Raw genomic sequence first — 24,775 nt, 5'->3', positions numbered from 1 at the left:
CTTTAATTGTTTCAGGGAAGTTGTTTTCTTAAATCATTTACCTATATCTGATCTCAGTAAATTTTTAGGAAATATTTCTATTTCTACAGGCCCTTTAGGTGGGAGTTTGATATCCATTGAAAGGATGAACCAGTCCATGTATAAATGATTCACTTTGAGTCTGTGATGTTTAACCTATTTCTTGCAGGACTTTCTTTTTTTCAAGGTTAGATGTTAAAAACTGATTGCATCAACTCTGTGGTTCATCCTGCTCTGAAAGGGTCTTTCAGAAAGCAACTGACTGCCCCTTCTGTATTGTTTTTTTTTTCCCTAACATATGCATTCTGCTTACAGTGAGCCCTGCATTATTCTAAGCGCTTTATGTGCATTACTCAGTTAATTCTGACAATACACTATAAAGTCGGTGCTCTTATCCCCATTTTCATGGGAAGCAGCTGCAGCACAGAGTGTTCACAACTTGCCCCAGGTCACAGACTATTTCTTAGCGGATCTAGGTTTTCCCAAGGGCATCACGATGTAAAATTTTTCATGTGTCCCTCTTGGTCGACTGGACTCTTCAGTGGCCTTCGGCCAGCCTCACCATTCCTGTTCCAGGATGCTAGGATTCATCACTGTGTTGTGTAACAGCTGCTGAGGTTCAAGACTCTGCAAAGGCATTTCTTCTTTTCCCAAATGCCCCGGGACTCTTGTGCACAAATACATGTATGTGCACATGTGCACACACACCCACGTTATAATCAAAGAGAGGGTGGGAGAAATATACAAAGGGGACCTCTCAAGTGATAGCAAGTAAAAAATTAACAAGTTTTTGTCTACTATCTACATAGCTGTGAGCAAGGCCTTGAACTCCCAAAACACCTCGAGACTAACATATGGTACTATGATAAGGGTTTATAGGGATACTCATTGCAGATAATAGGGTGAATGTTTGCCTAAAAGGAGACAGACTATGGGAGGGTGCTGCATGGTGAGTAAATTAGCTGGTATTTCCTGAATAGGTGTAGTCACCCAAATAAAAATTTATTCCCTAACCCTGGGGCAGACCCAACTTGAACCACTGTAGACAGCAGTGCTAACTCAAGAGCACTGAGAATTCCCAGTTTCTGACTTAATGGCAATTGCACATTTGACCCATTGTGCTCCCAGGGCCCTCATCTCCTAGGGCTATCTGCTCTCACCTCGATTTTCCTGTCTCCTAATTTAAACAAGTCACTTATGTGGTGATAAGTCCTAGAAGGTTTGTGGAGATGGAGGAGTGTAACTTTTGAAGCAACACAAGCAACTTGCCCCTGGAAACCCCACTGGTCACTTTTCTGCAGGCTCCCCATCTGTCCTGCTGCCTAAAAATGTCCTCTCAACTTCTTTAGACATCTTTTTGATTTTTACCCCACTCCCAAACTCCTGAGCATTCCTTGTGTAGAGGGACTTAGCTATGCCATGGTTTTCTAGGATTAGAGACCACACTTTGGGTGCCTTGTCCCCTCTAGTCAAAGTGGATCCCCATAGAATGTTCTCCTAAATAAAGGCAGTCCTGCCCTAAGAGGAATTCTGACTCCAACTGTTAAGATAACGATTTCTTACCTCTACTTTTTAGATATCATTTGAATCCAAACTAACTTATGTATCCCTCCTCAAAAGATTCAAAATTATTCTTTTCAGCTTAAGATGCAAAGACAACAGCAAAAAAAAAAAAAAAAATTAGCTGAAAAGGGAATCCACTTTATGGTATGAATTACATAAATTTATACCCAACAAACAGTTCACTTTGGCACACATGCACACACACGTATCACACACATACACGCTCTAAGTAGTGAATCATATTCAGGCCTAGTGTAGGTTTCATGTAAGGTTTACTGCCAACTTCTCTGCTCTAAAGTACAGATGAGACTTTAGTCAGGGGTGGCTAAATATTGTCTCTAGTGTTAGCCTGAACTGTTCTCTCTCAACTGCTTGTCCTTGTCTGTTTCTATGCCTGTGTCAGTGGGGTCTTCTGAGAAGCAGAACCCAAGATGGGATCAGACATGCAAAAAATGTTTTCAGGGAAATGTCTGTGAAGAATAAAAGAGGAGAAAGCGAGAGTTGATAGGGAAAACCATCATACTGCAATGCAGGTCAAACACTCATGAGAGGAGAAAGGGAAGGAAAGATGGGGTTGTACGTGTCTCAGGCCTCAGCAAAGTTCTGAGAAAGTCTTGGCCAGGTTCACAGAAAGTCCCCAGATGAAGGTGGCCCTTTGCAGGAATCTTACTTCAGCAGGAGTGGATGGGATCCGGTACCTATGCTATGCTCAGTCGTTGGCTTCGGGCAGCTGGCGGAAGTGTGGCCTCTGCAAGAGTGCCATGGTGGGCCAGTGTATGGCATACAGGCTATCCGTCATCTCTGCTCCTGCAGCAGGTTCTCTTAAAGGAATCTGAATGGCACACCACTGTGGCCACCACAGGGTCTCATCTTGTTCCCTTTTAGGTCTCTCTGGAAGTGATGCCAGCTTGGTCACTTCCTCATTAAAACTGAAATTGAGTATGTTGCTTAATTTAACAAACATTCATGGAATCTCTATAACCATACTCCAGACGTTGCTCTTGGTACTAAGGATGTGAAATAAATAATATATTCTTCACCCTCCCAGGAACTTATCATCTGATAAGGGAACTGGACAGTGAACCAGTTATGAAGCAGGATTAAGAGGTATAAGGTACTTTGAGAAGACTGAGGAGTTGGCGTTACTTTGAGGAGAGAGGTTGAGGGAATAGGGAGGACAGAGAAAGGCTTCTTAAAGTAGGTAACATGGGGGGTCCAGACTCTGGGGCCCAATGCTCCTCAAGTGGCACCAGGGTCTGTGTGGCCTCAGACTTTTCCTTATTACCCAGCCCATAGGAACCAATGGCTTTGGAAAGGACTTGAGAAGTCTGACCTACACTCAAAAGCTGAGTTCATGTGCTACCAATAGACCATCTCTGATAGAAGAAAAAAAAAGGGATCCCTGGGTGGTGCAGCAGTTTAGCGCCTGCCTTTGGCCCAGGGCGCGATCCAGTACAGAGAATATTTAAAAATGTGGTTCCATTGAGTGTGTGAGTGTCCTGGCCATGGGGAAAACCTAGAAAACAGTTTTCTCAGGACAAAAACCTCTTTGAACTTAAAGGACTCTGAAAATCCCATTTGAACCAACCCCACTCCTCCCCCCACCCCAAATTCAGAATACTGTTCTCTTACAAGATGACAAGGTATCTGTATATTCTGAACTTGAGACTGAAGGAGAAAACAAGGACAGAGGGGATTGGCTGGACAAAAGCAGCTAATTGGCTCCGTCTGGACATGTGGAAATGGCAGATGATAGCTGGCCACTTCAGCCTCTACTTTGTGACCTTCAAGGAACCATACACAAGGGAGACAAGAGAGCTGTCTAGTAGAAATGAAGTCACAGTTTTAAAAAAGATCCATAGATTTGTGTGCATATGGATCCTGCCTAATTCGTTGAAGCCGACTGAGAAGATAGAAAGTTCATGCATATTTCTTGCACTGTTATTAACAAAAGCTCTCTCTCTCTCTGTGACTATCATAAATAAATAAAAATTAAAAAAAAAATCCCCCAGGACATTTAATAGGAGCCAGTGCATTAGAACGCAGTGTCTATTGACAGATGTGAGAGTTTCCTCACTGTCTTAGGAGAGAATATGCCCTCATCTGATGCTTTGTGCCCCAAAATGGCACCAGTGAACTCAATGAGAACTACTCTCTCCAAATCTCTGGCCTGGCTGAGCAGAGTTCCTGTACCACTTAGCCACTGCTGCAAAACACACCTGCCACCCAAGTCAATGGCTTTAAACACTAGGTATACATTAGTGCTCATGAATTTCCAGGTTAGCTGGATGTTTCTTCTGTTCTTGGCTAGATTCACTCACATGTCTTTGGTCAGAGTGAGTTGAGTCATCAGTGCTAATCTTGGCTGGGTCTCTCACAGACTTGGTGTTGGGTGGCTTTGAGCTGATCCAAGATGTTGCTGCATTCACATTTAATGACAAATCAAGTCACACATCTGGCCCAGGTAACAAGTGTCGGGAAAGAGACTCCCATTGTTAATGGGAAGAGCTGCAAGATCACCTGTGAAGAGCATGCGTACAGAAGGGAAGGAGGTGAAGAACTGTGGCCATTTTCACCCTCCATCTCACCATCCCTAGCTTGTCTTTCTGGCCCTTCTGACCCCTGTGGGGTCAGACAGGTTTTCCTAGCAATGGGTCAGGCTGACCTTGTCTCTAGACTGCCTTATCCTCACAGCTATTGTCAGAAGTGAGGGCACCTTTTTCGTTCATTTGCTTTTGACTTTTATGGAAAGCAGAGTGTTCCAGTAGAGTACATGCTGTCTTAAACAACTGATGCGTATCTACACAGAGCTGCTTCTTCTTACCTTAAAACAACACAAGTGTCCTGATCAGGCAATCAAGCCTCCATAGTCATCATTCACTCTTGATAATTCATAGAGATCATGACTGTAAGGCCTGACAAACACAAACAATACTTAAAAAAAAAAAAGTTGTTTTAGGGACACCTGGGCGGCTCAGCAATTGAGAGTCTGCCTTCAACTCAGGGTGTGATGGTGGGATCCGGGATCAAGTCCCACATCAAGCTCTTTGCAGGGAGCCTGCTTCTCTCTCTGCCTGTGTCTCTGCCTCTCTCTCAGTGTGTCTCTCGTGAATAAATTAAATCTTTAAAAAAAGCAAAGCTGCCCCCATACAATACTTTTAAAGAAATCTCCCATCTATTATCACTGAGCCACTAACTGCTCTTTTGTACAAAACAAGAAGAGCCAGCTGATTTACGATTGTTATTACTTCAGAACCACACACCTCTTCTGGTGGTTGCCCAGCTCACAACTTCACCTCCATGTCTGGGTGCACAGGGGATCCCCTTGCCCAGGAACACCCAAGAGGATGCATATCCCATTGCTAATTAATTGAGGGACAGCCTTTGACCTAACCAAGCCAATTGGTAAATAAAAATTCTGGGCTCACAAGCACAGTCTGTAACAGTATCAGGTCCAGGGCAGAGAGGATCGGAGGACAACCTGCTGAGGTCTCTAGGGTGGTTCCATTGGTGAGGGGGGTGGGGGGCTTCCCTAGGTCTCATGGTTTAACAACTTATGGATTCCATGAGAAGCCGCAATATTTTTCCAATAAATCTCTCCTCTAAAAAAAAAAAAATTAGCTAGTCAGAATTTATTTGTGTTGCTTACCACCAAAAGAACCATGACCAGCATACCTCCAAAAGTAGACTGTTCAAATAGCTCATGGTCTCTATTTCACTACTGTTTTAAGGGTGGGGTGGGGAGGGATCCCTGAGTGGCGCAGGGGTTTGGTGCCTGCCTTTGGCCCAGGGCGCGATCCTGGAGACCCGGGATGGAATCCCACGTCGGGCTCCCAGTGTATGGAGCCTGCTTCTCCCTCTGCCTGTGTCTCTGTCTCTCTCTCTCTCTCTGTATGACTATCATAAATAAATAAAAAATAAATAAAATAAAAAGGGTGGGGTGGGGAGATTAGCCAACATACACAAGGACTTTTGATAATGAGACCTGAGGCAGCAGCCTCTATCAATACGTTAAATGTACATGTCTTTTCACCCTTAAATTCCACTTGTAGGAATTTATCCCACAGATATGCCGTCCTTCCAGATGACAAATGTCTAAGAATATTCACTGAGGCATTGCTTTTAGCAGTAAAAGATTGAAAACAATCAAATGTTCATCAGAAGAGGATTGATTGGGGCTCCTAGATGGCTCAGTGGGTGAGCATCTGCCTTTGGCTCAGGTCATGATCCCGGGTCCTGGGATCGAGTCCCACATCAGGGTCCCTGCGGGGAGCCTGCTTCTCCCTCTGCCTATGTCTCTACCTCTCTCTGTGTCTTTCATGAATAAGTACGTAAAGCTTCTAAAAAAAAAAAAGAAGAAGAAGAGGACTAATTAAGTAAATATCCAAGTATCAGAATATTATGCAGCTGGAAAAAATATTGGAACAGATCTATATGCACTGACAAGGAATGATTTTCAGGACCATGGTTAATTTTTCAGAATCTGCTTGCAAAATAGTGTGTAGTACATACTAACCATTTATATTTTTGTTTATTTATCTTTATTTTTTAAATTTATTTATTTATTTGAGGGAGAGAGAAAGTGAGCATGCAAGCATGCACATGTATGAGCAGAGAGAGGGGAGGGGCAGAGGGAGAGAAAGAGAGAGAATTCCAGACTCCACACTGAGTAGAGGGCCCAAAGCGGGGTTTGATCTCACGACCCTGAGATCATGATCTGAGCTGAAACCAACAGTCTGTTGCTTAACCAACTGAACCACCCAGGCACCCCAAACTTTATATTTTTTAGTAAAATATAATGTATATATACATATCTCTGGAAGGACACACAAAGAGCTACTAAAGGAAGCACTTTATACCATATCAGATGTGTAGGAACATGCATTACCCATTTACAAACATGAGCGAAATAAAGTTTTTTAAGAAAGAAAACTACTCTCTGAATGTCTGTGCTCCTATCTTCCAGGGTCGGGAGCCCACACTGGCTGACCAGACCCATGTGGCTGCTGCAGATTAAACCCTACCCTCCTGTCCTGCTTGGAGAATTTCTCCATCAACTCTGATCATCCTGAGGTGGTTTCAAACATCGAATCCACGGGGCAGGGCCTTTCCCTTGGGGTGAGCATGGAGCCCAAAGATGAACTGGCAGTGAGGTGAGGTGAGCTTCTAGGGAACAGGCTTGGGGGACTGACCCTCAGGCAAATCATGGCACATCCTGTGATGACTGTTTTCCCTAAATCTAATCAAATATTTCTATTCTCACTGCTCATCTGAAGACTGACGTCTCTTTCTTTCCCCTCCTTTGAACGTTGTCCTATCACCCTTCCCTAGCCCTGAATTTCACTCTCAGAATAAGGATAAAATGCCAATGAACTCCATTTGTGTGTATATTCATCCTTTCAATAATTCATAACCACTTCAGTGCCAGGCATGGTCCTAGAGGCTGGAGGTAGAGCAGTGGCCCAAACAGATAAGGTCTCTGTCCCTCTGTCCTCATGAAAATGCATTCCAAGGTGGGAAAAGTGATTGCAGAAAAAAAAAAAAAAACCCAAACACACAGATAATCAAGATAAATAATTCTAACCCGTGACAAATGATCTGAAGGAAACACATAAGGTGCTAGGGGATTGACGTCCAGGGTTGGGTAGGAGGCTGTCAGTGAAAGGGCTTCAGGGATGCTCATCAGTGGCCTCACTAAAGAGGTGACATTTAAACTAACTGTTGAATGACAAGAAGGAGCCAGCCCAGTGAAAGTCTAGGGAGGAGAGTTTTAAGACATGGAAATAGTAAGTGCAAAGGCCCTGAGATAGGAAAGGATTTGGCATGTTTGATGAAGGTCAATGAGGCCAATGTGGAGGGTAAAGAGAAAAGGTCCAAGAGGCAGAGTGGGTCATCTGACATCTCCTACCAACCAATTTACCTATTCATCCACCACTAGAGTATCATGAATCTCTTCACTACAATGTCAAAGAGAAGCATAGACATCTTTGACTTGCCCACAGTCTGTAAATTGCTACAGCACTTTCCTAGACCACATGAGCTGATTTCCAAAGTTTAAATATCTTTTTGCTTAGGTCAACCACATGACACAAGTCTGCCGCCGTGGGGGAAAATTTATTTTCTACTTCAACTTGTTCTCTGTAGGTATCTCCCTTATTCTCTGTGGTTGAGCTTCAACAACTCTGATAGACAACTTGTTCAGATTAACTGAATGTTCAGCAAATCCTTATTTCACGCTGGTCTGAATTCAAATCCCATCTCGTCACTCATTTCCTGTGTGACTTTATCAGAGTTAAGCAATTTACGTATCTCTCTGTACTTCAGTTTCCACACCCATAAAGGGGGACAAATAATGGTACCCGCTTCGTGGGGTTGTTGTAAGACGTAAATTTGGTAATAGGGGTTACAGGGTGATGGGCACCGAGGGGTGCACTTGGCAGGATGAGCACTGGGTGTTATGCTAAATGTTAGCAAACTGAACTCCAATAAAAAAAAATAAAAAACAAATTCGGTAATAGGTGCCAAGTGCTCTGTCTGCACCCAGTAAGCCTCAGTGGCTATTGGCTGCTATTCTTTACAACCCCAGGGAAAGTCCTCTGCATTTCAACAGGAAGGCTGTCTTCCAGAATTTTGGTTATTCAGGCATGAACTTTGACTTTGATGCATATTTAATTCAGGAAACACAGACGGGGGGCACTGTGGGATAGAGAACCAGTGGTGTTTGCCATGTGAAGGCTTATCTGCCTGTGGTGTGAACTGGCCGGGCTGCTCACAGATGCACGGGTCAGTGGGTCATTCATGACGGCCTCATGGGGGCCTCGTCTCATAGGACAGGTGTGCAACCTTCGGAGAGTCTGGGGAAACTGCACAGACGTGACGTGATCTGATGACGTGGGCTTTTAGAGGCTCTTGAGATTAGCTGTTCAAAATTCTAGTAGGATGATAGAATAACTATTGTTTTAAACCATTATGTTTTATGTTGATTCTTTATCTAGCAATTGATAACTGGAACAGGTAGTTAATGGAGGATTATGGTATAGGCTATTGTGGGGGCTGAGGAATCTGTCTCCAAAGCTCATGTGCTTGGATATTAGACTGCCAGAAAGAGAGAGAGAGAGACAGACAGAGACAGAGACAGAGAGAGAGGACAGACAAAGAGACAGTGAAAAGAGATTTTTTTTGATCAGAACTTTCAGCTTTTGGAGGGCATTTCCACCTATTCTTTTTTTATTTTATTTTATTTTTTATTATTTTTATTTTTATTTATTTATTTATTTTTATTTCCACCTATTCTAAGTGAGAAATACTACCCTCCATCATTGGCTTTTGCTGCTGTCTTCTTACTGGAACTTGTAAACTATTTGATGATAAAATAGAAAATGGGAAAGAGGGGCCCCACTGGCTCAGAATTACATGCACAGGTACATCGGTACAAAGGTAGGGATCTTTTACCTCCTTTTAATCAAGCATTCTTTCATCTTCCCAGACTGTGGGAAGATCTGACTACTATAATTAGTCTTGTTTTGTGTATTTGAGCAGATTACAATATTAAGTGCACACAGCGTGTTCTATCATCACCTGCTGTTTCCTTGAAGCGGCCTCCAAATGATAAGGCTCCAGTATAAAAAAAAAAAGGGCCTGGGTACTTGATTGAAAGGGAGGGAAGGCCCAGAACATCCCACAGGGTAAGTCACCTCTTCTGTCCTCCCACCAGGGTTGAAGCAGATAGCTTTGAATTTCTGAGGGTCTGTGCTCATTGCTGTAATAATCGGTGAGACTGAGAATGTCCGAATTTATTGTAGATGATGAGCATCTGGACAATCGCGCTGTTTCTGCTGGGAGCAGCCAAAGGTAGGAAACGTCACACCGGCCCCTCGGGAAGGACTTAAATACAGTATCTCAGGACTGGCCAGAAAGAGCCTTACCTGTGGCAGGGCTTTTAACAGGTCCGGACAACTCTGAGGTTCCAGAGAGAGGGAGGCGGGTGCTGGCACTCTGCCCAGGGAGAGAAGGCATTTTGAGGGGGACCCACTTCAGAGTATCTCCCCTCTGGCCTGTCTTCATCTCCAGGCTCTCTAGGCTAGATTTTTCTAGGTAAAGCATTAAACACCTGCCTGGGTTAACAGTTTAGCTCATCAGTGACTATCATATTAGTTAAATAAATATATCTGAATTGCTGGGGATGGGACACCGCTTCTCAGTTCTGATGGTGGCTCTGAGTGGTGGCACAGCTGGGGTCTCTATGGGAAGCAATGGGACTGGTCCCAGATCAGAAGGTGCACTGGGAGTAAGAAGAGAGTTTGTAGGGAGAGGCAGGGTGTCTCCATTGTCTTCAGACTGTCCCCAGCCAGGGGAGTGAGGACCTGAATGGCTGTGACCTCCCAGGGCCCAGCCTGGGGAGCTAAGCCGTGAGCAGAGTCATCCTTTCTCTACAGCAAAGGAAGTTTGCTATGAACAAATCGGATGCTTTTCTGATGCGGAGCCCTGGGCCGGGACAGCAATCAGGCCTCTGAAAGTTCTCCCCTGGAGCCCCGAGAGAATCGGCACCCGCTTCCTGCTCTACACCAACCAGAACCCAAACAACTTTCAAGTGAGACCTCTGTCATTTTAGCGCCATTGTGAGTGGGTGAAGGGTTGTGCTCACCTCACCCCCCAGGCTAGAGGCTCCTTGTCTCTGTACCTTCCTCCTCCTCCATGCTCTGTCCCGCCTTACCCTCCAGCTGCCCCCCTGGCCTAGCCAGATCTGGACAGAGTAGGGCTTCTGTGAAATGTTGGCTCAAAAGAATGAATGGTTTGCATTTGCCAAAACCTCTCACTGGTTGTGTGATTCTGGTCTGGGGCAAAGAGCTTGCCATCTACCAAGAAACCTATGGAAGGTAAGATTGTGAACTGTAATCCAGCCCCAGTGGAGGTAGGAACTCCTGACTGGGCGGAGGCGGGGGTGGGATGGGGGTGGGACAGACGGGAAAAGGAGAGTCAGGGCGGGCTCCATGGAAGAGGTGGCTATTGTGCTGAGCTTTGAAAGATCATGGCATTGGGACAAACAGAGATGGGGAAGGAGAGGCTGGCCTGAGTGGCTGGGCTACAAAATAATGCGACCCTTTCCCACTTTTGTCACAGACTCTCCTTCCCTCTGATCCATCAACGATTGAGGCATCAAATTTTCAAACAGACAAGAAGACCCGGTTCATCATCCATGGCTTCATAGACAAGGGAGAAGAGAACTGGCTGCTGGATATGTGCAAGGTAGGGGCCGGCTCCCAGGCTCACTCATAGTCTGCCCTGCTCCCTGCTCCCTGCTCCCCACTAATACCTCCATCTCCTTTCAGCAAGCACAGCAGATGAGCTTGAAAACACGAAATCCCTATCTAGGAGGTACCTTTATGCAATTAAAATGCCTCTCTTTGCAATACTAAGAATTTACTTCCACACCTCTGGACTACCTTCTAGCCTGAAGCAGTGGCATTTGCTGTGCTGGCACACGTGACCATGATCTTCTGGCTAAGTCAAGGCCAAAGATCTGCTTCCATTTTTAGGGAGGGCACTTCGTTTACCAGTAAATGAGGGATTATGTTATTTTTGTTCAAGCTTCTTCTACATCCCTGAGATGATGTGTTGCTACGACCATTTATCTGAGAAACGGAGAACTTAAGATGCACCAGGAGACCAAATGACAGAATAGAAAGTGCCAAAATTATATGTGATACAGCATCTATTTGTTAGAAGGGCAGACAATAGAGGAACACACACACACATGCACACACACGTGCATAGGCACACACACGTATGCAACATACCATCATCCTTCTTTTTATGTGTACACCGATGCAATCTATTTTTCTGATACCTAAGAATTTACCTGATCAGCCTGCCTTTCCCACACACGTTAATAATTCCCACCTATCATGCCAACAGGGAAAGTTACAAACCTAGACAATCAAAGTCATTCTGCAGGTGGCCTTGATTTACCAGGCTTTTAGCTCTTGCTACCTCTTTGTTCCCCTTATTAAGAAATATCTTTTTTAAAGATTTTATTTATTTATTTGAGGGTGGGTGGAGCAGAGGCAGAGGCAGAGAATCCCAACCAGACTCCACACTGAGCGTGGAGCTCCAGGTGGGGCACAATCTCATGACCCTGCAATCATGACCTGAGCCAAAACCAAGAGTCGGTCGCTCAACTGACTGAGCCACTGCCACCCAGGTGCCCTTCATTAATAAATATCATAATGGATAAAACTGTAAGACATAATTTACACCCCAAATTCCTCAGGTTTTTAAGAGATTCCTCAGGGTTGCTTTAAAAATAAAGGTCCCGAGAAACAACTCTCGGTCTGTGTGTGTGTGCGATCACACATATTAGTATCACATATGTGAAAAATTCTAAGCGCATGATAAATTCATTGCTCCATTTTAAACTCAAGCTGGTCATATGTCCTCCTTGGCAGAATGTCTAAGGATATATGAGTTTCTTTGACATCCTAGAAGAAGTCTTCCATTCAGGATTCTTCAATCTCTTTCAAATCAGTGCAGTTTTGTTCTTCGAATATCCACTGAGTGTATTTCCTCCTCGAAGTACTGTAAATACTTGACTGTAAAAACTTAGTAAGTGCCCAGAAGCCTGGGATGAAAGCAAGGCCAGTTATTGGCAGTGTTGCCAAGAGTCTATGGCTCAAATCTGTAAGATGGCTAGGGCTCAAGTCCACAAGGTCATTTAGACACTGGTCACCAGAGATGGCACTTGAGACCTTTCCTCTTCAAAATAGGGCTTTTCTGTGGATGCCCTTGATTTCTACCCCCCACCCCCATCAATATTACTGAATCTGGTCAAAGAAAACCAGAAAGTGGACAGCTTTTAATTTATCTACAAGCTAGAGCGGGAATGGATTTGCCTTTTCTACAGCCCGCACCCCGAGGACTAACTCCTAACTGACCGCAGGATTCCTAACAAAGCCTAGTGTATCTCAGGCCCCACCAAGGAAGACACAAAGACAGGTAGTAACTGTTAGCAACCACTTCTGAGCCCTGCCTGGATATGATTTTCTGTGCCCCTGTCATGACATCCTGGTGTCTCTCCAACATCAGAACATGTTCAAGGTCGAGGAGGTGAACTGCATCTGCGTGGACTGGAAGAAAGGTTCCCAAACCTCATATACACAGGCTGCCAACAACGTGCGGGTGGTGGGCGCCCAGGTGGCCCAGATGCTCAGCATGCTCTCGGTGAGTCTGCCGGCCGGGCTCCTGCTGAGGTAGGCAGCGCCCACTGGTCTCTTTTGGCCAAAGATGCAGCTGGGAGTTATATATTGAAAAAAGATATAGAAAGAATGGGTGTCTGTCCGGGTATTTGCCCTGTTGAAGGTCCTGTTGATGGAGAATTTTGTTTGTCACAATCAATTCAGCTGTTTTTATCTACCCTGGCCTTCCCTTTTGGCTAATTCTTTAAGACCTTAGTCCTTTCAGTGAAGTCACTAACTCTTCATGACTCTATTATGTACTAGATAAAGGCCCCAGCCACTTCTGTCTTCTAGTTAAAGGGTCTGTGGAAGAACTGATTGGTTCTAACTACTTCTGCATCCCTACAAGATTTAAAGCCAGTGGGGTTTGTTCTGGAGGCACTGAAGATCGATGAATGAGTACAAATGGGTGGATACCTCTGAGACTAACATGTGCAAACACTCATAGCTTCATGACATTTGTTTGTTCTCCAATATGGGGAGGACACAGTGTCAGGAGCCCTGCTAAAAGGTCAAGAGGATGCATTCCAGGCCTGGGGGAGCTCACGGTGAAGACTTGCAATGACAACAGAGTGTGGTCAGGGTTCTAATGGGGGGACTACAGGGGTTAATAGGAGCACATGGGGGAGCAGCTAATCCAGGCTGGAGGGCTGGGGAGTGATTAAGGATTTCTCCCAGGGAGAGACATTTAAGTTGAGAGCTGATATCTAGGTTGCGTTGACATGAGCTGGGCAAGTGGTTGGGGAATGGATAGCAAGAGGAAGAGGAGCCCAGAGCAGACCCAGAGATGAGAGATTATGATGTATCTGAGGCCTGAAAGTTCCCAGAGGGTTTTGCAAGAATCTTGAAAAATGGGTGTTGAGTCAGGAAAGTTCTGAGGCCCTTGTAATGAGTTTGGGTTTGATCTCAAGAGTGATGGGAGCCATAGAAGGTGTTCAGCAGAGGCGCAACATTAGGTTTGCATGTTATAAAAATCACACCACAAAAATGTTCTGAAAATATAATCTTCCTTCTCCAGGCAAACTACAGCTACTCACCTTCCCAAGTCCAGCTCATTGGCCACAGCCTGGGAGCCCACGTGGCTGGGGAGGCAGGGAGCAGGACTCCAGGTCTGGGCAGGATTACAGGTAAGACCCAAGGGGCAGGCTCCAGATTTTGTCCCCAGTAACCCCAGAACACGGTGCAAGCCTGCTGCCCAGCTAGAAGCTGGCCCAAAGTAGTCTGTGACCTCGCTGTGGTGGAGCTGGTTAGAGCCCGCACAGGACATTTTAGGAAGACTCCAAGAGGCCCATCCTTGTGGAAGAAGGGGTAGTGCTTTAATTCTCCTTTGCTTCCATTTGCTTCTTCCACTTTTGTCCCCATCCTTCCTCTCTAGATCCATGTTTCCTGAAAGTTTGGGTCATTCAGCAGAACGGGGCACCCAGGGAAACAGAGAGGAAGGCTAGTGTGAACATGAGCAAACATAATTAAGAGTCCACATTGTTATTCCCTTCTCCTTTCTCTTTGAAATCAAGGGCAGGGTGGAACATGAAAATCACACATCCATTGCCTCTGCTGGTAGAGGAAACCCAGCCACCAGTCCGGCAGGTCATTCTCTTAACCCAAGCAAAGCCTTTAACGTGTAACAGCAGCAACAGAATGTATCTATATATCATCATAATAATGTAATGCTATTATCATTATTATAGTAAGCATAGATTAAGTGCCTACTTATCCCAAATACTATGCCAAGTGCTTTACATTTTCTCATTTCATCCCCAGAACTGAAGAAACAGGTTCAGGTAACTGGGTAACTGGCCCCAAATCATGGCGGAACTGAGATTCAAACCCAGTTCTGCTGTCATGTGGCTCAAGCTTCTAAGACCTCTTACTTTTATTTTCAACAGACAATTATGTTCATGCCTTTTCAGCTGCTCTGGCCAGATGGCTATTCATAAATTCAGGAGCCCTGCCAAGAAGGAGGAAATAATAATCATCAATATTTTACTTAAACTCCCATGATAATATGCCAGGCACTGTGCTAAAAGCTATATTTGTAATCTCATTTAATCTTATTATAACCATATTATTACCCAGATTTTATAAATGGGGAAACCAAGGCGCACACACACCAAGAAGGTTGAGTGATTTGCCCAAGGTCAAGCAACTTGCCCAAGAAATAGCTGAATAGGGAGTTAGAGCCAGGCTGCCCAGTTCCAGAATCTGTGTTCTTAATTATGATACCATACTGCTTTGTCCCTTTTTCCTTCAAACTTGAGAAAAGGAAAAGAATGTTAAAGAAGAAAGATATGCAAGTAAATGGGAGAAAATAATGTGGGGAAAAAAATCCTTGGTCAAATTTATGTTATCTCTTCTTTAAAGGTTTTATTTACTTATTCATGAAAGGCACAGAGAGAGAGAGGCAGAGACATAGGCAGAGGGAGAAGCAGGCTCCCTCTGGGGAGCCCAGTGCAGGACTTGATCCCAGGACCCTGGTCAGACAGGCAGACACTCAACCACTGAGCCACCCAGGTGCCCTGGTCAGACAAATTTAAATCTCTTGGATCACCTGCCCTTCTTTATCCATGCCTCTGGAGCTCTCCTCTGAGGAGCAACATCGAAACTCTATACCCCCATATACAATTTGCAGGGCCATGGCATTTCAGAACTTCAGAGTATAGCATCCCTTGAGTTGTGCAATGCAGAACCCGAACAAGTGTACACTGTGGTCCTGCTGGTACCTATAGCCAAGTCTATTAGTCTACAGCACTGATCATCTCTTTTAGGGTTGGATCCTGTGGAAGCAAGTTTCCAGGGCACTCCTGAAGAGGTTCGACTTGATCCCACTGATGCTGACTTTGTTGATGTGATTCACACAGATGCAGCTCCCCTGATCCCATTCCTGGGTGAGCCCAATGATGCTTTAGTTGCAAACACGTGCAATAATGTTTGAACCAAAAGAGCCCTGTGTGCTGAAAAGCTCATTGCTGCTCCAAACATTTCAGGTTTTGGAACAAGCCAACAGATGGGTCACCTTGACTTCTTCCCCAATGGTGGAGAGGAAATGCCAGGATGCAAGAAGAATGCCCTGTCACAGATCGTGGACCTAGATGGCATTTGGGAAGGTAAAGCCTGAGCAGAATAGGGCGTCACTTCCCTGGGGTGAGCAGTATCTTCTGCATAAAAAACTTCAAAAATGAAAACACATCACTCTTTAAAAATAGATGATTCCCCCTTCTGGATCTTACTTCTGAAAAAAATATGCCTGCATATTATTTGTTATATCTTCAATCTACTGATTTTATACTTCCTTAAAACACAGTCGTGGGTGTCCTAGACTGTACAAGCAACAAAGAATGACAAAACTCTTGCTTAAAGCCATTACTCCAGCAACCAACTGGTAGCTACCTAATGAAGAAAAGAAATACCATACAAGTAAATATCCTGGCTCTAAGAATTTTTCTGCCAATTCTCCCTCGTGAGTCAGTGATATTGTTTAAGCTCATGTAACTGGGTTCAATTCTATAGCCAAAAAGAGAATGTTCACCAGTCATTCCATGGCAAAGCCATTTGCACAATGAGAGTCACTACTCCTTTATGTTGGGTCAGGATAAGAAACTATCACCTGTAGGGAAGGCTACGCAGAGACTGTGCTATTCGATGTGATTATTCTTCATTGTTGGTGGAGCACACCTAGGGAGGAGGAGCGCCTTCAGATACAGATTCTATCTGGTCAAAAGGACAAGGGATAAGGGAACTTTTCAGCCCGATTCATCAGTTGGCACCACACAGATTTAAAACTTTGGTGGTCTGACCAAATGCAATGAGTAATATTTTTATTGAATTGGATCAAAATGGCTCAACAAGAATGGATGCCATCAAAGCAAACATTAAGTATGCCGGTTTATGTGTTTGTTTCTTACAGCCTCAGGTGGGTTTACATGGATAGAGTTGTCCAAAGTCTCCATCAGTAATGGTCGCATCTAGCAGGTGTGCTATGACCTCTGTCACTTGACAGGAACTGTAGGGGCCAAAGATGGCTATCAGCAAAGTCAAGATGCCATGAAAGAGAGAGAAAAGCCATCTAAAGCCACTCGACTCTCCTTTCTATTTGCCTAAACACAGCACGAAGATGTCCTTGCCTTGGTTTTGTCATGTCTGAGAGGTCACGTCACATCTGGCTGTGTCTTCAAGGACCTCCAGCCTGGTGCCTGGGACACAGGATGGCACAAGGCTTAGAGGCATGGGCTCAAGCACCAGATAGGCTTGGCTTCAACTCCCAGTTCTGCCCCTCACTAGCTATAATCTGTACATCTGAGGCTGTAATCTGTATATCATTCTGCACTTAGGGACGGTGAGGATTACAGGGATAATGCATGTAAAGTACTCAGATCATTGCCTGGCACACAGAAAGCTGCCTCTTTATGTCAGCTGTCATTTATTTTGGACTTACCTTAAATTTACCTTACTTTAAATTTCTGAAAATATGGTTCCACTTTAGAACCTCTCGACATGGAAAGAGAGAAGTCATTGGCCCCTCAACCACTCGTGCAGACTTCCTTGTTTCTTTCTCCAGGAACTCGGGACTTCGTGGCTTGCAATCACCTGAGAAGTTACAAGTATTACTCAGAGAGCATCCTCAACCCTGATGGATTTGCTTCCTACCCCTGTGCTTCCTACAGGGCCTTTGAATCTGTAAGCTATCGTCCTTCCTTGAGTCCCTCTGTGGGACGGTTGTCCTGCTGTGTTGGGAATTTGCAGTTTCTGACCATCTCTTACTTGTTTTGCATTGCCCTCCAGAGTTTATGATCCTGGGAAACAGAGAGGCAGGAGGTGGCTAAAATTCTAGATAAGTCATGTGGGTGAGGAAATCGCTGGGGCACCAGAAGAATAATCATTTCAATGATCTAGAAAGGTCTCCTGCAGAAGGCAATGTTTGAATCTGGCTTAAAAAATCTAAGAGTTTAGAAGGAAGAGAAGGAGTGCACATTTCTGCTGAGGGTAGAGCAAAACTAGAGCAAGAACAGAAGAACATATGCGAGAAAAATTCATACACTAGAGAGAAGGAAAGGTGGATGCTCGGGTTCTGGATGCCAGGCTTGGGGTTCAGGCCTCTGAAATTGGCCACAGAGTATTTACACCACGGAAATTGGCAAATGCTACACTCAGGGCTTTTTGTCTCAGAGCTGGCTGTCAATCATTCAAGAGCACATTACGTGATGGGAGGTGTCATTGATCTAATGCGGGGCCCAGGCATCAGTATATCCTAACGTGATGTACCTCAGGCTTGGGGGTCCTGTCCTGGGTGAAAGTAAGTTAGAAATCATCTATCTCAATCTCCTTCCTGTTACAGGTGAGGGAACTCAGGCTGTAGAATTGCTCTCCTAGATGTGTGGGTCATAAAAAGATAGATTTACATCTTACAGCTGGCTCTCTCTCTTTTCTCCTTAGAATAAGTGCTTCCCCTGCCCAGATCAAGGGTGCCCACAGATGGGTCACTATGCTGATAAATTTGCTCTCAAGACAAGTGATGAGACACAGAAATACTTCCTGAACACTGGAGATTCCAGCAATTTTGCTCGTAAGTTTTACTTTGACCCTGCTCACCCATGTCAAGAAAGTTTAGCTTCTGTTAGACAAGAAGGGCTTATCTCTAACCTGAAATATTTGTGAGCACATTCTATCTTAGTGAAATGACACATCTGTCCAAATAATCCTATTGAAGACTCAACTAAGGATTTAGGAAGAGTCTGCATTTCTTCCATTGTGTGATTATAGCATGAAATGAATAGAAGCATAAATAATGAGATAATAGCAACTTACATATCCTCTGTGGCAATTTTTACCACTGAATTTTTATCATTCCACAGTTCATTATTCTTTTTATTTTTAATATTGTGTCATGCACACCTGTTCTTCTATTCATTCATCAAACATTTATTTGGTACAGCTCTTTGCTGGGCTGAGTCCCTTAAGAAGCACAGTTCCTATTTCTCCATTCCCTCTCTCTGTCCCTCCCTGATGCCCCTGGTAGGGGTCCCTCTATGGTGGAGAGTGGGTGGGCATAAGGAAGGGTTGATTTATTTCCAAATTCTTCTGAATCATCTAGAACGTAGGATAGAGACAGGATGCAGTTGGGCCACTCTGTGCCAACCTGCCCTGTGACAATTCCCTAAGAAGTTGCACTAAAAAAGACACTGTGCTTATATAAAGATATAAATATAACATATGTCTTATCTAGGTTTTTAAGTCTGGTTTATTGAGGTACAATTTATATACAGCAAAATTCACCCTCTGTAGTGCAGAGTTCTATGAGTTTTGATAGATGAAGAGCCATGTAACCATCTCTGCAATCCAGATGTAGAACACTTCTAACACTATACATATTTAAAAAAAAAAAAAAGACACTGGTTAATCAATCCTTCTTCTGTTGTAGGGATGCATAAAATGCTGGCCCATATTTTAAAACAACAAATTAAACATTCAAAAACCACATATTCATTCCTCAACCAACACTTATTTATGAACCACAGACTATGCTAGACACTGGAGCTACAGGGATGAGCAAGACACTCCATGTGTGAAATGTACACCCCAGCAGAGAAAGCAGAAACTGAGCAAGCAGCTAGTGTGCCTGGGCTTGGTGGGTTGCTTCTGTGGCACTCTGGGACCGAGGACCTGACCCTGCCCAGACGAAGGGGCAGGGGCAATATCTCTGAGGACATGAAAGCCAAGTAGGAGTTAGACAAATGATGTGTGTGTGCATTTATGTACATATGTGTGTGGGTATGTGCATGTGTGTGTGGGCTTGTGTGCATGTGTTTATGTGGGGGGGTTGTGGTTATATGTGTCTAGGTTGTATGCATATGTCTATATGTATGTGAGTATATGTATTGTGAGTATGTGGTTATATGTGTGTAGGTTGTATGCACCTGTGCTCATGGGCACAGACAGTACCCCTGGAATAGATTTGGGTAACAACTGGGTCCCACTCTGTTCTCGACACCGCCCAGGGTACTGGGGATGCACAGATAGGACACAGACCCTGCTCTGGTGCTCGCAGGACTGCAGTCTTGAGCCACCTTTCCAAACATGGGAACAAGTCCTTGTCCCTTCTCTTTTCATCTTATCTCATAGTGTGGTGCCCCTAGAGTGGAGCTGTCCCACAGAACTTTTTGCAATGATGGAAATATCCTCTGCTGTCCAATACAGTAGCCAGTAGCCACATGTGGCAATGTAGCACTTGAAATGTGGCTGGTACAACTGAAGAATTACTTTTTGGTCTTACTTAATTTGGATTTAAATTTAAGCAGCCACATGTGGGTAGTGGTCCTTTTACTGGGCAGTGCAGATCCAGAGGGGATACTACTAGATACATACTTCTCCTTATAGCCTGGTTTGAGTTGTAGATTAACAGGTAGGATTTCTCATACTTTGATGCCTCAATGTAAGATATGGAGACAGGATTCTGAAGTTTGGGTCAACTGGTTTGTGCATGAGTCAATTGAACTCTTTTCTATCCCCTGTACAGGCTGGAGATACGGGGTTTCTATAACATTGTCTGGGAAAACAGCTACTGGTCAGGCTAAAGTTGCTTTGTTTGGAAGTAAGGGAAATACTCATCAATTCAACATCTTCAAGTAAGTTCCCTTTTTCAGCATCACATCTCACTAAATGCTATACATGGCCTTCAAGTCGATGTACTGAAATGCTTATCATCTCCTTATCAATTGATTTAAAATTATTTACTTTATGTGATAAAGTCAATTTCAGACTTCTGCTGACAATTTTCTTTTCTAAATTATAAATCCACACATTTAGATTTTTCTCTTTCAATAGATCCATTTTTAAAAATGGATTTTTAGAAGAATATATCTAATATTACCCCAGGTGTCATGTTTCCTGATTAGTATAGTAACACATGCTGGTTTTGTTAAACTAAGTAGATAACTTATTACTAGACAAATAATTCCTCCCAGAAAAAAAATAATATCAAGGAATTTTAAAAAATATTTTATTTATTCATGAGAGACCCAGAGAGAGAGGCAGAGACACAGACAGAGGGAGAAGCAGGCTCTCTGTGGAAGTCTGTTGTGGGACTCGAACCCAGGATCCTGGGATCACCACCTGAGCCAAAGGCAGACAGATACTCAACCGCTGAGCCACCCAGGCATCCCTATGGAGGAATTATATAGTTTTCTATATGAATATTTTGAGTAGAAATTAACTTGAGTTTGAGAAAACAATATTCAAATAATAGTGTCAGGCTGCTGGCATAGAGCTGGCTTCTCTGTTTCTCCATCCTTTGAGAATTAATTTAGAAAAATGATCTCATTAATCTCAATAGAAAAAAGTGGTATGGCCTTAACTGCCATTGGAACTTGTTTCTATGCATGAGAATGTTTCTATCTCTTTATTTCAAGGGGGATTCTCAAACCAGGCACTACTCATTCCAATGAGTTTGATGCAAAGCTTGATGTTGGAACAATTGAGAAAGTCAAATTTCTTTGGAATAACAACGTGGTAAACCCAACCTTTCCCAAAGTGGGTGCAGCCAAGATCACCGTGCAAAAGGGAGAGGAGAAAACAGTGTATGTATATCTTTGCTGGATTGTGTCTAAGGATGTTGGTAGAGATTGGTGCTTTTATTGGAAACTCACCCCAGAAAGTTGGTCATGGCTCAGCCAGAAAAGCCAAGACAATCTATCCATTATGGGCAAACAAGCTACTGATAGACAGCATAAAGCATTTCTATTAAGTGGTCTCAGCCTTATCTGAGAAGGATACAGATGGTATCACCCTGTCTTCAAGGAAAACTAAGGAAGAAAAATGAGAAAGAGAGAAAGAAATAATTTCTGAGAGTATAAGGTTGTAAGTATGAGCTGGAGAGTAGCTGCCTTTTAAAGAGGGGAAGATCACAAAATTTCAGGGTAATAAAAAAAAGCAATTTCAGCAAAAGATATAAAATCTGAGATAGTACAGGAGAGAGCTGAGTTAGCTATCCTTATAGGATCTTTAGCTTGACTTTCAGTGTCCTTTGCTGTGGCAGCTGGAAGGATGTGGGCACAGTGACCCGACGGGGGTAGAGCTAATGTCCCCAAGGCTGGGACCAGAATTGTGGTCAGCAGAACCCTCCTGGGGTGGCTTTGTGGAAAGGGATCTGGGAACACGGTCATTGATGGTCTTGGGATTTGGGAGGTTAGATGAGGTTGCTAAACTCAGGCCTCAGAGAATGGGACTCCCTTAGGAAGGGAGGGTGGGTTGGTCAACCTCCTGGCTGCATCTCAGGTTGGATGACTCCTGTGAGGTCCTCCAACTCCCTATGAGTCGGGGAGGACAGAGGGGCTGGCCCAGCCAGGTGGTGAGCAGAATGAGGATTTCTCAGCTAGAGCAGAGCACTGAGGGAGCCAGTGGAGAGCCCTCTGCAGGCTGTGCATGCAGCCAGGGCCTCCCTGTCCACCCCCATCAGAGGACAATGAGCCTCTAAAGTCAGTGCCCAGGGCCCCAGTCGGAATTGGACCATGGCCTGAATCCTGGGATTGTGTGGTTAAAAAGGTGTCGGAAAAAGATGGTATCATTAAAGCCTTAAAAATGCAGAGTGTTCCCAAGAGATGACTTGCTCACAGGCAGATCTGAAGAAGGACACAGATACAAGACCAAATCAGGGCATTGTAACTTCCAGGTTTTCAAAGGAAAGGCCGTGACTTTATGCACTTTCTAAAAATGGAGCAGAATGTACTTGGGGCCACCCGTGAGGCCCTGAGTCCACCAGCTGCCATCTGAACCCTCCAGTGGCCTGAGTCCCTGAGTCCTTTCTTCCCCTGCCTGTCAACTGCAGAGGAAATCTCTCTTAAGAGAAGCTAGATGTTGGACATCAGATGTTTAAGATAGAGTCAGATCAAAATCATCATCAAACATCACAAACTAGTATGGGGAGTAAAAAAAGCTGAATTTGTCAAATTACTCAAATATTTTGCTGTTAGGAGTATGGCTAGTAAGCACATTTTAAAAAAATAATCATCGTCATTGGGAGGCAACAGAAAATCAAGCTTTTAATCCAAGCGCTTCTCAGGTACCCTTCAAATTCTTCTAGTTGCCCCGTTAAGGTCGCAAGTCCAGCTAAGTAGCCTGCTGACTAGAATTCCTCCCCAGTGACATGACATCAAAAGATAAATGTAGTTCTCACTCTCTTCGTTTCTTTCCCACTCCCAGCATCTTCTTCCCTCTTTCCTCTCTGACTTTATAAACTACCTACTGTATGTCTACAAAATGGTAGGGGACGCAAAGGCAGATCCTGCTCTTGAAAAGTTAGCGTGTTAACTATTGAGCTCAACTGGACCTAAAGCTCACGTGCAAAGGCAAAGGACTCACCTGAGGCTGCCCAAGGAGTGTGGCTGGAGAGAAAGGCAGGGAGCCAGGGGGCCGGGTGGGGAGGTGGTGATGAGAGGAGGCCACGAGGATCTCCTGGGCTGAGGGATTTCCACCGGGAAGAATGTAAGCAGCGGCGATGGGCTTGATGTGTGAGGGGCAGGGGGCACCCAGACCACAGATGGCAGGGCTCAAGGTGCAATAGATTGGAGACAGGGTTAGGGCAGCTAGGAAAGACAAATGAGATACAAAAGGGACCGTGGTGAAGATGAGGATGAAAGCCTGACAAAGCCTCAGAGATCAAAGATCGTGAGGCCCAAGAAGTTCGTGGTTCTTGGAATAATAATAATGATGATAGCCCCTTATATCTGCATTGTTTTTTTTAAAAAAATCAATTTACAAAGCTTTTTTACATTTACCATCATGAGATGTTGCATTATTAACATGGGATTCTCAGCAATCACAAGAGGGAACCATGCCCTCTCCTACAAATGAAGACACCGATGCTCAGAGAGACTCAAGTAATCCCTGGTAGGCGGTGGGGGGAGCCCAAAGAGAAAGATTCACGGACTCCAGGTGTGGAAGGCAAGGTCCAGGGAGGTGTGAAGTGTGACTCTGCCCTGGACAATGTGGACTGTGGCATCGGACAGACCTGTATTTGCACCTTCTTCCATTTACTGAGAGCCCGTTGTGCCTCAGCTTCTCCTCCTATAATGTGGGGGCTCGTAGCAATACCTCCTCTCACACGTGTTGTGAGGATGAGTCTGCACAAGTGGGTCAGTTAGTGCCAGGGCCGGGGCGAGTCAGAGCCCAATTTACTGTAGCCAGTAGAAGGTTCAGTCCCGTCTCCAGAGTGGCTCAGGCCAGAGCGAGCCCTTCTGTAAACCAGTGTGCGGTGCTCCAGGAGGGCCCGCGGGTCCTTGTGGAGAAGGAGGCCAGTGAGAGGTCTTGTCACTGCCTCACGGCCCAACGGTCCTGTCAGCCTGAGGCCCCAGAGACCAGGGCTGCTCTGAGCAACAGCCGACAGGGGACCTTGTGGCAGACACCAGCCACCTGCCTGTCTCACTGGAAGCGCCAAGGCAATCGGTCCTCCAGGAACAGGGTTTCCCTCATTCCTTGTGAATTGTAAACCAGCCATTACCGTCTCTTAACGACTCACAACTCTACGTAAAGCTCACAACACTTACAAAGCCCTCATTTTGGTCTGCAGGCACAGCTTCTGCAGCGAAAGCACCGTGAGGGAGGATGTTCTGCTCACCCTCACGCCCTGTTAACGTCCAGGCGCAACCCGGCCACTGTGTTAACGGCAATAAAAACCACTGATGCATCTACCCACTCCCACGTCTGTCGCTGCTGTCAGCTGACCTCTGGGGGGACATCTGGGAACAGATCATTTAAATAAGTTCTGAGTGTTTCCAGGCTTTGGGGTTTCTTGCTATGACTCTGACCACACACGCACTTCTTCTCACCTTCTGTGGCCTTCATGTTCACTGTCTGCTCCTCACCTCAGGGGGTGGCATAGAACCGCTGGAGTATGGGCTTCCAGGGGCCTCGGCAGGGCCTTTAGCCCTGATCCTCATCTTACAGGTGAGAAAAGGGAGGCCCAGGGAGGGGGA

At 44.8% G+C, this 24,775-nt stretch overlaps 1 protein-coding gene across 1 annotated transcript; it reads left to right on the top strand.

Moving 5' to 3' along the window:
* The first annotated feature begins 9,256 nt into the window (after positions 1 to 9,256).
* LOC121485114 (inactive pancreatic lipase-related protein 1) lies at positions 9,257 to 24,476 on the top strand. Its single transcript, XM_041745148.1, has 13 exons — positions 9,257 to 9,266; positions 9,384 to 9,432; positions 10,017 to 10,171; positions 10,702 to 10,827; positions 12,664 to 12,798; positions 13,831 to 13,939; positions 15,578 to 15,697; positions 15,797 to 15,916; positions 17,368 to 17,486; positions 18,243 to 18,372; positions 20,323 to 20,431; positions 21,215 to 21,382; positions 24,370 to 24,476. The coding sequence occupies exons 2-13, from the start codon at positions 9,384 to 9,386 to the stop codon at positions 24,431 to 24,433; spliced, it is 1,404 nt and encodes a 467-aa protein (XP_041601082.1). The 5' UTR covers positions 9,257 to 9,266; the 3' UTR covers positions 24,434 to 24,476.
* Positions 24,477 to 24,775: the final 299 nt, after the last annotated feature.

This window comes from Vulpes lagopus, chromosome 2 (genome assembly GCF_018345385.1).
Source record: "Vulpes lagopus strain Blue_001 chromosome 2, ASM1834538v1, whole genome shotgun sequence".
In the NCBI taxonomy this organism is placed as follows: domain Eukaryota; kingdom Metazoa; phylum Chordata; class Mammalia; order Carnivora; family Canidae; genus Vulpes; species Vulpes lagopus.
Note: the sequence above shows the minus strand (reverse complement) of the source record. Positions and strands in the feature narration are given on the sequence as shown.